This window comes from Tupaia chinensis, unplaced genomic scaffold (genome assembly GCF_000334495.1).
Source record: "Tupaia chinensis unplaced genomic scaffold, TupChi_1.0 Scaffold146828_1, whole genome shotgun sequence".
Lineage (NCBI taxonomy): Eukaryota > Metazoa > Chordata > Mammalia > Scandentia > Tupaiidae > Tupaia > Tupaia belangeri.
The window spans coordinates 1147639-1163378 of NW_006206682.1; the positions used below are offsets into that span (position 1 = coordinate 1147639).

The 15740-nt window shown below is 46.4% G+C and overlaps 1 protein-coding gene across 1 annotated transcript in view; it reads right to left on the reverse strand.

Annotated features, from left to right (window-relative positions):
- PXK (PX domain containing serine/threonine kinase like) overlaps positions 1-15740 on the reverse strand; it is a gene marked incomplete at its 5' end in the record, with an annotated part of 54836 nt that overhangs the window by 33191 nt on the left and 5905 nt on the right. The window contains 2 exon segments of the mRNA XM_027768556.1: positions 14-30; positions 6603-6789. Of these exon segments, the coding sequence (XP_027624357.1) occupies positions 14-30; positions 6603-6789 (204 nt within the window).

The following is a 15740-nucleotide window of genomic DNA, read 5'->3' on the forward strand; positions in this document are numbered from 1 at the left end:
AGAGAATCGAAACTTGTTGTAAGGCGATCTCTGCAAAGAGGAAACCCGTTAGTGAAACAAATCAGGAAAGAGCCATCAGCTTAAGATACTATTCGAGGAAATGAAATTCTTCTAGTATATGAATTCAATTACAAAAATAATAATAATAATACAGGCTAAAGGAAAAGGGGAATTCTACACTGGATCCTGAAACAAAGCAAGTACATTAGTAGAAAAGCTGGAGAAATCTGAATAAAGCCTGTAGTGAATAGTAACCCACCGATATTAAAGCCAAGAAACGGCTTTAGGAAGTGCGCATGGTTATATAAAATGTGGACACCGGGAAACGGGGTGAGGGGTGTGTGAAAACTCTGTACTATCCTTCTAACGTCTCTGGAAGTCTAAAATCACGGCAGGATTTCAGAGTTGCAGAGTTCATGTCTCACGATCACGAAGAACTAGAAGCAGGGACAAGGGGAGGGGTTGTTTATTCCAAAGGTAAAAGTTTATTTAAGAAAAATGTAATTATTATTGATGTGAAACAAAAAAAAATTTTCAAACAGGAAAATCTAAAATATGTAAAATAGCTAGCCTAAGTCAAGAATTCAATACGTAAACACCAGACCACAAACCAAGCCCAAGAATCAGAACAACGGTGTTCTGGCCAGCAGGTGGTATGGAGGTTAAAGTGGCTGGATCTCACACAGCCAGCTGTGTGGTCCAAATCCAGGACTTAGCGGCTTGAAAATCACATCAGGAACATGTGCACGGGTGCCCAAAATCCTGAGAGGAGAGTGGAAGAGAAGGGATCGCAATATATTGTCATCTCTCCTGAGGCGTGTTCTGTTTCTCTCTTTCTCTCTCTCTCTCTGACAAGTGCTTGTGCCCTAAGCAAAAAAAAAAAAAAAAAAACGTATTCTAAGGTCAGCTTGAAACAGCATTTAATGTTGCTCTAAGTGATATTTATTCCATCTCTATTTCTTGTGGAATTATAGCTTTCACCAACAAAGAAGTGATTAGCCTTAAATATATATTAGAAATAAAAGCCAGTGTTTTAGAAAAACATCTATGAAAGGCAACAACACAACACACCATCTATTGTGGGAAGTCACTGAGAGCCTGTTTACTGGGAAAAAAAATTCATCTTCCTTTTTGTGTTCAGCATGAGAACGTGTTCTCCTTTTAGGAAGACAATGAAAAGAGGAAGTTCTTTAAATTTCATTGTATTAAGAAATTATCAGAATAACTGCTTTCACATTTCCTGCAAAAAGCAACATCTGCAATTTGTCATTTCCCCTCAATGTGGTCGAGTCAATGAAGCACTGCAGGTCCCTAAGAGCAAACAGCAGAACTCCAGACCCGTGGTGGACTTCCACCTCGGCCGAGCTGGTATTAATTACATTCCAGGTGGACTGGCCAGACACGGAGATTGGGTAGAAATACTCTCTATATGTCCAAATGACCTTGTCTGCCATCACCATGCTAGGAGCTTGGCAAACAGTATCATTTTGATAGATTTTATGGTACATTAAGAGGTAAGAAAGTCTGGGAAGAAAACAATCCATAGCTATTTGTGTACTGACTCAGTGTGGAAAGTGTCAATGGGATCAGCTCAGAAGAGCTGTGATGAGTAATTACAAAACAGCTCCATTCACATTTGTTCTAACCACCCAATGTGCAACAGACCCTTTAGCAGGACGGCGTGTAGCAGAAGCATGTGAATTTTCACTGTCAACACTGAGAACACCTCCTCTGTAATCAGTGTTGATAGACAGTGCCCTTCGTATTTCCAAAATAACTTGAACATCAACAACCAGAATATACACAAACTTAAAGTAACTAGAATAACCAGGAGAGTTATAACTAGCATATAAACCAACTTGAAAGGGTCCTGAAAAATAATTTGCGAATGTGGCAGAGTGTCATTCGAAGAGAATGAGAGGATGGTTGTCGAAAACTAATTGTGACATGAAACTCCCACAAAACCTCCACTCTCCAATATAGATTGCATGTGATTGAGTGTCGTGCACTGTTTTAGGAATGGGGGAAACAAGCAGACTATGCTGTTTGTTACTGATAAATTAAGGACTGGACTTCATTTATTTATTTGTTTATTTATTTATTTATTACCTTAGGGGTCAGGGAATTGGAAAAAGGACATTTTTTTTCACTGCACTATAATTTATAATCAAATAAATCACATAACTATCATTTTCCCAATATCAACCCCTCGCTCCCCAGATGTGGACCTTGCATTCCAACCTTAGACGTCTACTCCTCTGCTGAGAAGCCTTGGCTGGCTCCCCACCTACAAATCGAGACCAAGCTTCCAAACTGAGTCACCCTGGCTGGCTTGAACCTACCTCTCTGGCTTTGTCTCCCACAGTGTGCGTGACTCACACTGTCTGCATGCTGAGACTTGCCTGCCAAAGCCCCTAAAGACTGGCCTATCCCCAGGACCCCTGCACTTTTCATCTGGCCGCCTGTCCTCCCAGGCTCAGCCCAAAGGTGCTCCTCCCTAGGCAGGACGCCCCCCTTCCCAGCCTCCCTCTGTCCTCTGGGTACTTCCAGGTTGCGAGTCCTTCTTATGGGAAAGCGCACGCCCTGCCTGTGTCCGGGCTGTGCTCTTCCACGCCACTGAACTCCGGCTGGAAGGACACGTCTTAATCCGGAGCCACGTGGAGATACTTCTCTCATTCAGTGCTGCCTGGAGCGCTGCCCCTGCTCCTCGCCTGCTGATGGCTACTTCCCAGATCGCCGGGGTGTCCCTGGGGACGCCGTCCTCTGTCTTCAGGCCTGGGTCACCTGCACCCCCACCTCCAGGTGCTGCCCAGAGCTCTCGTGCCATAGCCTTCACCTGTCCACTGGCTGCCTGTGGCCTCAGGGCGGGGCACTATCCCTCACTGCTGTGACAGAGCCCCTGGCACATCGGAGGTGCTGGGTCAGTATCTGACGAAGCCAGCACTACGGGCTGAATGCACGTGCGATGGATGTGAACGTGAGATCCACCAAAGGGAGCCAGCTGCCCTCTATTTCTTTTCTATTCTGTTCTTTTTCTAAATGTTTGTCAGGGGGCATATGCGCTTGGCCCAAAGAGACAGAGAGGGGGAAAGCAAGGAAGTCACCCTCCCCACAGGGAATGGTCACACCACAATCGCTTCTCCATTTCTCCCTCCTTTCAGGATCCGGGGCATGCACACACCTGCACCTGGCATGTTTTTCAGGCCACCTGATCCACGCTGTCAACCATGTTGGATCCACTGCCTTGACCACCATGCCCCAGTGCCCAGCCCTCTACTTCCTTTGCGCTTACTGCCATATGGAACAACTGTGTGCACAGTGAGTGCTGACGAGTAAGCCCACGACAGGACCCAAAGAGACCAGGATTCCAGTCCTTCCTGGGATTCCCACAGAGCTCAGAAGTACTAGGAGCCCGCTCTGTGCACCCCAACCAGGTTCCGGCCCCATGGTGACTGCAGAGAGCAGACACCGCCGGCTCCTCCAGGCCCACAGCTAGGGCCAGAATCCCAGTCGACTGCAGCAGGGCGTGTGGAGAGAGGTCTGGCCTCTCCGAGATGTCCTGCTCCTACTCCGAATGTGACCCCCAGCCCCTTCCTTTCATCCTGCAGCCCACTACCGCCCCACCTATTCCAGGGAGAATCCTGCTCCTACTTGGAATGTAACCCCCAGCCCCTTCCTTTCATCCTGCAGCCCACTACCGCCCTACCTATTCCAGGGAGCGTCAGTGCTCCCGGTCCCTCTCCCCTCCCCAGCCATTTATTCAGAGGTCAGGGCCCTGTGGCCAATGGGGAGGAGAGGTGCTAACGACCAGGGTTAGGCCCCTGATTTCCGGTCCAGGTGATTTCACAAGACAGTGAAGTCCCTCATCTGGGGAAGGTGCGAAGCTGGAAGGGGAAGATGGCTGTGTGAGTGAGGTTTTTCAATGACAGAAGTGCCTTGTGGATACGACGAATAATGTGCTGCACACGTGTGTGTGCGTGGGCGTGTATGTGTGTGTGTGTGCATGCACGCATGTCTCCTACACGTCTTTCTTGCTGGTTCTCAACTAGACTTTCTAATTCAAACAAACACCTAGCAACTCCCCCATAGAGGGCTCCACATTTCCCTTCTGTGATCTGGCCATCTGGGGATGACTGGGAGAAGGAGAGGACCAGCAGTCCCAGGCTGGGGATGCAGGGAGGACAGGAGGCAGCGGCTGACGCCCCGAGAGCACCTGCTGCCCATGCCCTGGGACCAGGTTGGCAGCACAAGCTCAAATCCTGCCGAGGTGAACCTGGCTGGTGGCCACGGACCATTTGGAAATGAGAAGCGACAGGCACTGTCCACACAGGAGGGGAAAGGGCTCTGCTCAGGTGAGGGCCACAGCTGGGCGGTATGTAGAGGTCCTGGGGAACCATGGGCCACGCTGCCAACTACAGGACTGTTCCGGGCAGGCTGGCAGGGAGCGGGAGGCCTCTGCTTTCTCTTCTGAGGCAGCTGATGAGTCAGCACAGAGCAAGGCAAGTTCTGACGTGTTGCATTCAAAGGGGGAAATAAATTGCCTCCTCTGAAGACAGCACCTGTCACCCGCAGCTTCGTGACGGACTGAGCCCTCCACATGGCGCAGCCCAGTGAGCACCTGGGTCTGGCCGGGAGTTAAACCCTGCCCTGTTTGCTCTGGCCTCCTGACTGGCTGCCATGCTTGGGGGTGCGAGGGGAGGAATCAAGGACAGTAACGGCAGGTGTAGGGGGACAGCAGGAGGAAACAGGACCGGACAAGCTTGCATGCCAAGTCACAGCGAAACCTCAGAATTCTCACAGAGTTCCAGTCACTCGGTGGCAATGCTGGGGAGGAGGAGTGAGCAATCGTCCCCCAGGGAGGATGAGTGCCCGCAATTCCTTCTCCTCCATCTTCTCTTGGGATCTTGGACCTGCATGCACATGTGCCTGGCACGATTTCAAGCCAATAGGTCTGGGGCTTGAACCAGGAAGTCGGCCATGTGGGATCTAGCCGCCTTGGCCTCCACACCACCTGCTGGCTCAGCATCAGGGCTTTCTAAAAACTTCCCAGGTGATGGAACCATCAGATGGCATAATAATTATGTTACTGTACTCTCACACAGCCGACCGCGGTTTGAGCCCCAGACCCGGCAACTTAAAACTCATACCAGGCGCGTGTGTATGCATGCCCAAGATCCCAAGAGGAGAATGGAGAAGGGATGTGGCTTTTCATTTTCTGCCTCTCTGTCTCTCCAGTGAGCACATGCGCTCTGTAGAAAAAAAAAAAATCTCTCTAAACAAAGACTTCCCAGGTGGGGCCAGTAGATGGCATGGTAGTTAAGGTGCTAACTCCCACTTGGCTGATCACGCTTCGAATACTGGACCTGGCAGCTTGGTTTCTTACTTTCCAGCTCTCTCTCTGTTTCGCTCTGGTTAAATTTAAAAATAATAATAAATGGGACCAGCAGTTGGCGTAATGGCTATGTCGCTGGACTCCCATGTAGTTGCCCACGGTTTGAGTCCTGGATTCAGTGGCTTGAACTCACGCCAGGTGCATGTGCGTGTGTGCCCAAGATCCCGAGAGGAGAATGGAGGAGAAAGGATCGTGGCGTGGCCATCCCCCCTGGGGGGTGATTTCTCGCTTTCTGTCTCTCTGTCTCTCTTTGTCTTCCTGGTGAGTGCACACACCCTATAGCGAAAACCACTCACTCACTCACTCAATACAAAGAAACTTCCCAGGTGATTCTACCATGCACAAAGTTTGGCGCCTGACAAAAAGTCCTCTACGTCTCCCTTATGAAACAGGAAAAAAACGTGCTCTCTCTAATTACTTAGAAAGCGATGTATCGAGGACCCAGTTATCTGACATGATCTGTTCTCTTGGCAAGGAAATTAACAACACCCAGAGTTCTACTTAGAAACCCTCTAAGTACAGGCTAGAGGCTTTCACAAATCCATTGAATTCTACTCATTGGCTCAGTTCTACAACAGCTTCTATGGCCTCTTGAAGGCAACAGCAAAGCATATTAAATATTTAGTCTCTTGTTCTGCTGACGTCAGGCTCGGCTATTGACGCTGGCTCTGTGCGTCATCAGCCCTGAAGAGAAGCCCTTTCTACCTCAGTCTCCTGGCAGCTGCTCGATCCTGGGACGGTCTGAAGAAGTAGTCCAACTGGGCTTTGTACTGAATGGGTCTTAGGGAGCAAGACACAGAAAGAACCCCCTAAATCACTCTTGTCTTAAAGACCCAGAAAAACCAGACTCACCATACATTGTAAACACAAAAACAGAGCCAAATACCTATCACCGTGAGATAACTGCAACCATTACTGTGGGTTATTCACTCTGCTCTGTCAGGGATCATCAAGATAAAAACCATGAATACACAATCACCATCATTTCTTGCCCATGCGTTTCTATGCAGACCTTAGGAACATTCTGGAAGCCAGGTGTTTCATCATATAAATCTGCAGTAACTTACAATCAAGTAAGCCTCAGTAAACCCACGAGACCCTATGTGCACGCTTCTCCAGTAGGAAGCAGAGTTTCTCCCACGTTCATTTTCTCCAGCGGGGCACGGGCCTTGTCAGCCACTGACCGGGGCTCATAGAGCCCTCTGCTTACCAGTGTAGTTTGCAGAATAGTTGTTTGGATCTAAAAACTTCTTGACCAGCTCACAATTAGACAAAATATGATTTGTGGTGATAACGTTGAGATAGTTTTGAAGACCTTTCTGTCTCTCAGCTATGAATTCACGATCCATGTTACCAATCAATTTTTTGGGAGGAAGAGGTAGACTTAGGCCTGTAATCTTTAAAAAAAAAAAAAAAGGATTATACTCATATCATCCATAGTAAGAGAATATCAGAATCCTAAGCTTCTAAGACAATCCAGATCTTAATATTCATCCTAATTTCAGTGACATTATAAAAATGTGAAAAAAAACTATGCATCTTAGAACTGAAAAAAAACACTGTATTAAACATAGTAACTTTAAAGCTTTATTACTTTTTAAAGTTGATTTATTTCTTCTACGAATGAGACATAGAGAGAAAGGCCGCGCCCTGAACAGTCTTGCTGCCACAACTGACCTCCTGGTTCAGCCGGCCCCAGACCACGGTACGCACACCTGCCAGACTCAGGAAGGTCTCAGGGTGTGAACCCAGCACCTTCCCACGCGTTAAGAGTACAGCAGGGTGTTGTGTTTTACTGTTGTGCCACCGTTCAGCCCCCTAAAGCTTAATTTTTTCTTTAAGAATTATTTTATTGAAACCAAGATGGCAAATGATTACATAACTGGACTCCCACATGGTCAACAGCAGTTAAAGTCCTGGACCTGGTGACTTAAAACTTAAAAAGTTGGGCACATGTGCATACATGTTCAAGATCCCAAGAGGAGAATGGAATAGGGAATGTTGCATGGTCATTCCCACTGGAAGGTGTTTCTCTCTGTCTCTCTGGCGAGTGAACATACCTATGGCAAAAAACTATCTCCCTTAAAAAAAAATTTATGCATTATTATTATTTCTTAATTTGATCAGATAGAGAGAGAGGGAAAGTGAGAAAGCAAGCTGCCAGGTCTAGGTCTCAAACTGCGGTTGATCATGTGGGAGTCCAGCACCTTAACCACCATGTTACCTGCTGGTCCTAAAGTTTATCTTTTTTTTTTTTTTTTTTAAAGTATTTCTAATTGACAAAGGGTACATGCACCTGCCAAAGTGCAGAAGGAGAGAAAGAGGGGAGAAAACATCCTCCTAGTGGTTTGTGTCACACCACAATCCCTTGCCTCTGTTCCTCCATCTGACTGGGAGTCTGGGAACACAAGCACACACACCTAGTGTGTTTTTCAAGCTGCTGGAGCCAGGATTTGAACCACACTTGACCATGTAAAATCTGACTCCCTAAACCACTAGGCTATGTGTGGCCCTAGTTACAAAATTCAGAACCACTTTGCTGTTGTCTAGTTTACAATGCTATTGCTAAAGTCCAAGCATACTGATTTTTGAGGTCCTCTCCCCTCCCCCCATAAACTCCTGAAGCTTTTAGGATCTCTTCTTAACTTCAGCTTATGAATTTCATGTTTTGTTCATTTGTAATTTGCTAGAGGCCACATGCACTCACTGGACGGGGAAAAGAGAGAGAGAGGGAGGGAAAGTGAGGGAGATGGGGGATAGTCATGCCACAAACTCTTCCTTATTTCTCTCCTCTCCTTTCGGGATTTACGGCACACACTTGGTGTGGTTTTTCAGATCACTTGGTCAGGGACTCACACTATGCAGTCGGCCATGTGGGATCCCACCGCTTTACCCAGCACGCCTCCGGCGGCCCTGGAGCACCTTCATGTGGGCCTATTTTCATCCTGTGAGATGAGCACTAGGTCCTTTCAATGTAGAAAGTAACATTCTTATGCTCCCTGGTATTTCCTTACACTAGATTATTGCTTCCCCTCTCTGCCCTCTGCTTTTGTTTTATTATTATGTTTTTTCACTAAAACACCTGTTTTCCAACATCAGACCACCTGAACTGGTTCTTTAACTTTCTAACCTTTCTATATATTCTATTTTTTCATTATAAAAAAGGATATTTCCTTTATCTTTCAGCCTTTCTAAAGAGTTTTCATTTCTACTGTAAGTTTTTTTATTTGTAAGTGCTCTTTTCTTTTTTTTTTTTTTTTTTTTTTTTCTTTTTTTTTTTTTTTTTTTGAGGAGTTTTTGCTACAGGATGTGTGCGCTTACCAGAAAGACAGAGAGAGACAGAAAATGAGAAATCACTCTCCGGGGGGATGGCCACACCGCAATCCCTTCTCCATTCCCCTCTTGGGATCTTGGGCACACACACACACATGCTCCTGGCATGAGTTTAAGCCACCGGGTCCCGGACTTGAACCACGGTCGACTACATGGGAGTCCAGCGACATAGCCATTACGCTACCTGCTAGTCCCTGTAAGTGCTCTTTTCTATTCTTATTTTTTTCTTAACAGCATCTTGAGTGTAATACAATTTCTTCTTTCTCTGATACGATACAAGATAGTTTCTGAAGTGCCTGAAACACTCTTCCTGCATGTTTTCTGCTTCTTTTGGTTCCTTTTTTTCATGTTCATTTGAGTTCCTATCTTTCCTGTTAGAAGTGTATCTTAGAGGGAATCAGCTGGGAATGGGAACTGGAATGCAAGGGCCACATTTGGGGGTATCCCAGGTATGCTTTCTGCCAGAAACGATGGGAAGAGAATGTAATGGGGCGGGAGCGATAAAGTTGAGAAGAGACAGAACAGTCGGGTTACAAAACACACCCACAGGAAGAAAACTGAAAGAACGTAAACCAAGGCAGAGGTTAAACACGAATGCCTCAGAAACAGAGGAAAATTCCAGAATTTTCTCTCAGCCGAGTGCTACACAGGGAGAAAACATAGATTGGTCCTCAAGTGCTAAAATAAACAAATAATGAAATGCATTTGTCGAGGACCACACTAGTCTTATAGCTACATATGCCTTAAACAAAGCTCAAGTCCAGTGAGAACGTTTCAATAATAAACTAAAAAGGGGTTTTTTGGAGCCCGGTGAGCCCTTGCTGTCTGCTCAGATTTCGGAGGGGAGTACCCACAGCCTGGATGTCTGGCTGACAGGGTGGCCTTCTCTATGTGCCTCGTGTTACCAGGGGCCCCTCAGCTGTTTCACTGGAGGATCCTTCGGCTCTTTCCTCTCAGGCTGGGCTGACGTGCCGGAAAAGGATCTCCCAGTCTCCTGTCTGGAGGGTCCAGTCCTGGCCTGACTGCCAGAGTCCCGGGTGCACAGAGGAAGCAGCAGGGGTGCGGGTGCTGGTGTACGTTACATCTGTGTTTTTCAACTATGCCCGCGTTCTCCACTCCAAATTCTGTCTGTCCTTTCCAGGGAATAACCCCCCATGTTACAGGAAGGAGGAGGGCAGCCATAAATCGCTCAGAGGCAGATTTGGAGATCAGACTACATTTTATTTTAATTGCCAGAGGGCTTGTAAACTCACTAGACAGAGATGGGGACAGAGAGGGAGAAGGCATACTCTCTGCCCCATGGGGCATGACTGTGCTGAAATCCCTTCTCCTCCACTTCTCGTACACAAATGTATGCACATGCACCAGCAGTGTTTTTCAAGCTGCCAGGAGCCATGATTCAAATTCCAGTTAGCCATGAGGGAGCTGCTCCATTCACCACAAGGCTATGGGGCAGGTCCAAGATCTGGCTGCTTTTTAAAGACTGTCAGCTCCTGATTTTAGCTTAACCTCCACTCTACTCTAGAGTTAGTACCATGTTGCCAATTGCTGAACCTTCTAGAGGTTCTATGAGGTGCACTGGGATCATCGAAGAACTCTGCCCATTCCTGCGTTCCAAGTTGGTGCCCTCCACGGGATTTTCAGCTTCATATGTTTCGCTGTATTTTTTTCCTCTGCTCGCCTTACTATTCTATTTGTCCTTGAGGGCATGTGTATAAAATCAATTTATTGTTGTTTTAGAGTGGTGTGGGGAGGGAGGAAAAAAAAATAAATGTAGGTGCTTAATCTATTATCATTTTCCAGGTCATTTAAAACTTCATGAGTCTATTTTTTAAGCTTAAAAAACAAAGCACCAAATTGGGACTGTAATGAGCAAAGTCACTTTCAAAGAGTGCTGCTACTTTACACTTGCGTTTATATTAGAGCAGTCCACGTGGGCTACGTATTGATCCAGGGGAAGGTCTCAAGAGAAGGGCAACTTGATGCAGAAAAGGATGTAATCCAAACCACTCGTGTGGGCAGCCGAACTTAAGACTGTCCCACTCTGTATTTTCCAAACGACAATGAGGCAGCCCAATGAAGCCCTTGAACTCGATACTGCATGAAATGAAAAGGCTGGCTGGCAATTCTAAATTGCCCATTTCTCCAGCATAATTATGAAAACCTACCAGAGAATACTTGGGAATAAATTTTCTCTCATGGCATAATTTGTTGCCAGATAAGACACTTACATTTCGAGTTGTTCTTCTCATTCATACGACTAGGCTTTACCTAATAGCAGTTTTTTATTAGCAAAATAAAACACATACTTATGAAGAAAGCTTATCACTCAGCTGTTATATACCCAGGCCAATCACTTCATGTAATCTTTTTGTTCAGAGTCACACGGTATGAAATTAAGGGCAATGATATTACCTGAAACACAACTTATTTATCTCTTTTGAAAATTATTTTATGGGGCCAGTCAGTGGCATGGTGGTTAAGGAGGCTGGACCCCACATGGCTCACTGCACGGTTCGTATCCTAGACCTGGCAGCTTGAAAATCATGATGGGCTGGGCCAACAGGTGGCATGGAGGTTAAGGCAGCTGGATCCCACCTGGCTGACTGTGGTTTGAGCTCCGGACCCAATAGCTTGAAAATCATGTTGGGTATGTGTATGTGTGTGCCCCAAATCCTGAGAGAAGAATGGAGAAGGGATTGGCATGGCCATCCATCTGAGGAGTGATTTCTCACTTTTCCTCTCTGTCTCTTTCCAGTGAGTGAGCATCCCTGACAGCAGATTACAAAATAATAGTAAATAATTAGGAAATTAATTTGATAAACCTTTAAGTTTTGTGTCCTCTAAGCTTCAGCAAGCCTATTTTTTTCAAGCATTATTTCACATTAGAAAAATGCATCGATCTGCCCAGACATCCTGTTGGTTCTTCCAAATCATCAGATTTGGAACAAAGATTTCTTTTGCCAACAGCTACCATTACAGTGTCCCTGCGAGGTCAGACAGACTGGAGGTGGTTTTCCTTCCTGAGTTTAAGGTCTCACAATAAATATTCCTGAAAGTACTGAAATAAGGCAACGTGGGTTTTATTTTTATATCTTGCCTTTTTAAAAAAGGATTAGCATTCAACTTTTTTTTTCTGTTGTCTCTCTCCCAGAATTTCTAAAATGCTGACCAATTACAGAATGTAAAATTTAGAGCTCCGATGACTAATTGGAAGAGCGAAGAAAAGAACACGAGCACACGGAATGAGAGGTATGAAATTAAGGGCAATGATATTACCTGAAACACAACTTATTTATCTCTTTTGAAAATTATTTTATGGGGCCAGTCAGTGGCATGGTGGTTAAGGAGGCTGGACCCCACATGGCTCACTGCACGGTTCGTATCCTAGACCTGGCAGCTTGAAAATCATGATGGGCTGGGCCAACAGGTGGCATGGAGGTTAAGGCAGCTGGATCCCACCTGGCTGACTGTGGTTTGAGCTCCGGACCCAATAGCTTGAAAATCATGTTGGGTATGTGTATGTGTGTGCCCCAAATCCTGAGAGAAGAATGGAGAAGGGATTGGCATGGCCATCCATCTGAGGAGTGATTTCTCACTTTTCCTCTCTGTCTCTTTCCAGTGAGTGAGCATCCCTGACAGCAGATTACAAAATAATAGTAAATAATTAGGAAATTAATTTGATAAACCTTTAAGTTTTGTGTCCTCTAAGCTTCAGCAAGCCTATTTTTTTCAAGCATTATTTCACATTAGAAAAATGCATCGATCTGCCCAGACATCCTGTTGGTTCTTCCAAATCATCAGATTTGGAACAAAGATTTCTTTTGCCAACAGCTACCATTACAGTGTCCCTGCGAGGTCAGACAGACTGGAGGTGGTTTTCCTTCCTGAGTTTAAGGTCTCACAATAAATATTCCTGAAAGTACTGAAATAAGGCAACGTGGGTTTTATTTTTATATCTTGCCTTTTTAAAAAAGGATTAGCATTCAACTTTTTTTTTCTGTTGTCTCTCTCCCAGAATTTCTAAAATGCTGACCAATTACAGAATGTAAAATTTAGAGCTCCGATGACTAATTGGAAGAGCGAAGAAAAGAACACGAGCACACGGAATGAGAAAGTCACTCAGCCACTGCTTTGCCAAACACCACGCTGCTGACTTCAAGCCGACACCTCATCATCTCACTTTCACCCTCTTCCTCTTTAATGTGCCCAGTTGATGTCTTATGAGTTCCTTATGGAAGGGGAGGAGAACAAGAAAACCAGCAGAGATGTCCCCAGAGTTCCACTCCTAGCAACTGCAGAGTGACAAGGTAAGGGAGAGACGATCTGTAAAGTGGAGGCCAGAGCCCCTCAACTGACCTACGCTACCCAGCAAAAGCCTCTAAATCCTGTGACAGAATATAAAGATCACAGCTGAAGTACACTGGCTTTTGTCTGGAGGAAAAGCCTTCAAACTCAACCTGTCCATTTCTCTTTCCTTACTTCTGTGGGGCAGAGAGGGTATGATTCCTTCCCTACCCATCACGACATTAGAGCTGACTCTAACTAACAAGGCTGGTTAACAAAAGAAAAGCCTAACAAATGTATTTCATATGTTTTTTTTTCTTTTTTTCAGAGAAGTTTTTGCTATAGGGCGCGTGCACTCGCCAGAAAGACAGAGAGAGACAGAGAGACAGAAAGCGAGAAATCACCCCCCAGGGATGGTCACTCCACAATCCCTTCTCCTCCATTCTCCTCTCAGGATCTTGGGCACGCAAGCGCATGCGCCTGGTGTGAGTTTAAGCCACCAGGTCTGGGACTCTTACCGCGGTCAACTACTTGGGAGTCCAGCGACATAGCCATTATGCCAACTGCTGGTCCCTGTATTTACTCTGTTTAATGTGACATAGGAGCCTTTGGGAATAAAGACCCAAAGGCCCAGGGAAAACTGTCTGTTCTGTGCTTCGGCTCAGTGAAGGATGAACAGTGGTTTGACAAAACAGAGGTCTGATCTACAGTCACAGCCTGGGTGGGGGACCCGGCAAGGCCTGGCTGTTCAGATTCTTGACCCCTCTGTGTAGCACTCGTTTTCCCGGGTGCGGGGCAGGACCGCTTCCAGAATGAGTCTCATCACCTGCTGTGGGGAAGGTAGGTCAGAGAACCTCCGTAAGGCCAGCATCTGCACAGAAAGGGCAAGGGAGGTTAGTGCGGTCCTTCCAGGTTTTACGGCAGGTTTAGGTGGGCCGGGACCTGGTTGGCCGAACACATTTTTCTGAGTGGGGAAAGCTGTGGATTGGAAATAGAGTTGAGGACCAGCAGGTGGCATGGTGGCTAAGGCGCTGGACACTCCCACATGGCTGACCACGGTTTGAGTCCTGAACCTGGCAGCTTGCTTTCTCACTTTCCCTCTCTCTCTCTCTCTCGCCCTCTCTCTCTCTCTCTCTCTCTCTGTGTCTCTGGTCAAATTAAAATAAATGAATGAATAAATTAAATTAAATTTAAAAAAAAGAAAGGCAATAACACACACAAAGACACACAAGCATAGAAAAGCAAGGATCGGGTGGGCCCAGCTTCTCTGATGAAGTTGTGACCCAGAATTGGCCTCAGGTTTCTTCTTTTAAAGGGCAGAAAATGGGGTGAGAGGAAATGGGATGCAAAGAAAATGGGGGAGAAGGAAATGGAGTGCAAAGCAGTGGTTTTGGATGTAAGTTGTCTGAAGATGTGAAAACGACTGGCACCAGGTGATTTCTCTGATTTTGGGGGGCAAAATCTGATAAACACACATAGCTTCCTTTAGCCTGCTTTCCACATTGGGAGAGCAGCTCTGATTTCTATAACCGCCTTGGGGAAGTGGAGTACTAGTCTCCATGACAGGCTCTGGGGGAGAATGAGGAGCTAGACACAAGGGCAGGAGCAGGTCACAGAGAGACTCTTCCCTGAGGCCTTCTGGTCTCCTTCAGCTCAAAGGACTCAGCTGGAAGAAGCACCACATGTGGGGTATTGTTTTCTGAGCCCCAACACCTCCATCAGCAGATCTTCAAATCTGGAAACCTCCTCCCACCCTATTCCAGTCAGTGTTCCAGGGAATGCTAAGCTCTCAGACAGACTCAGTTTGTCCAGACTTGCCCCTAGGGCACTGTAAAGTCTCTCTAGATAAATGGGGGTGATAAAAAGCTCATCACAAAACATCTGTGCGGTAGGAGACCTCAGGGACCATGCAGTTCCACCCCTTCACTTCAGAGGGGAAAGTGAGGCCCAAGAGTCAGGGCCTCAAGGCCAGTTCCTCCCCTCTCTGCCCAGTCCCCCTCACTGCAGTCGCCCACTTCCATTCCTTGTTGCAGCTGCGTGCTGACCATCAACGGCTGCTAGTCTTGTGTTGCGTTTAATGTAAAATGGTGATTCTTCATTGTTACCACAAAATATGCTCACTACATAAAGTCTGGAAAATGCACATTTTTCCCCATTCTTCTTATACAGCTTACATGTGCTTGTTTATAGAGGACTCAGAAAGCACAGAACACAGGGCCAGAGGGGACTCAAGGGTAAAGTGTGGTGCTCCGTGAGGCTGATCCACGTGGGAAGATTCTAGGTTCATGTCCAAAGACCTCTCTGAAGACGGGACATGCTTTCTGCCTCTCTGTCTCTCTGGTGAGTTCATATGCCCTATAGCAAAAACCTCTCCAAATTAAATAAGAAAGAAAGGGCCTAGACTCAGCCTGTCAGAATGTGGAATGTGGGTGAGGAGGAGGGCTTTATCGCCATCCGCTTTGAATCTCTTCAGGGCTAGCTAAAGGCTGGGGATGTTGGGGTGCTGTCTCTCTGTCTATTTCTATCACTCAGAAGAAATAATAACTAAACATTAAAGAAAAAAGGGTCAGACCCATAGTCTGTTGGTTGGGGGAGCTGGATCCCATACAGCCAACTGCAGTTCAAGTCTTTGCCCCTGCAGTTTGAGAAACAATCTTGACAGGATAGAGAAGAAACTGCAGTAAGACCACACCCCATTGGGGGGGCGTGTCTCTCAGCTCCCTGCTGA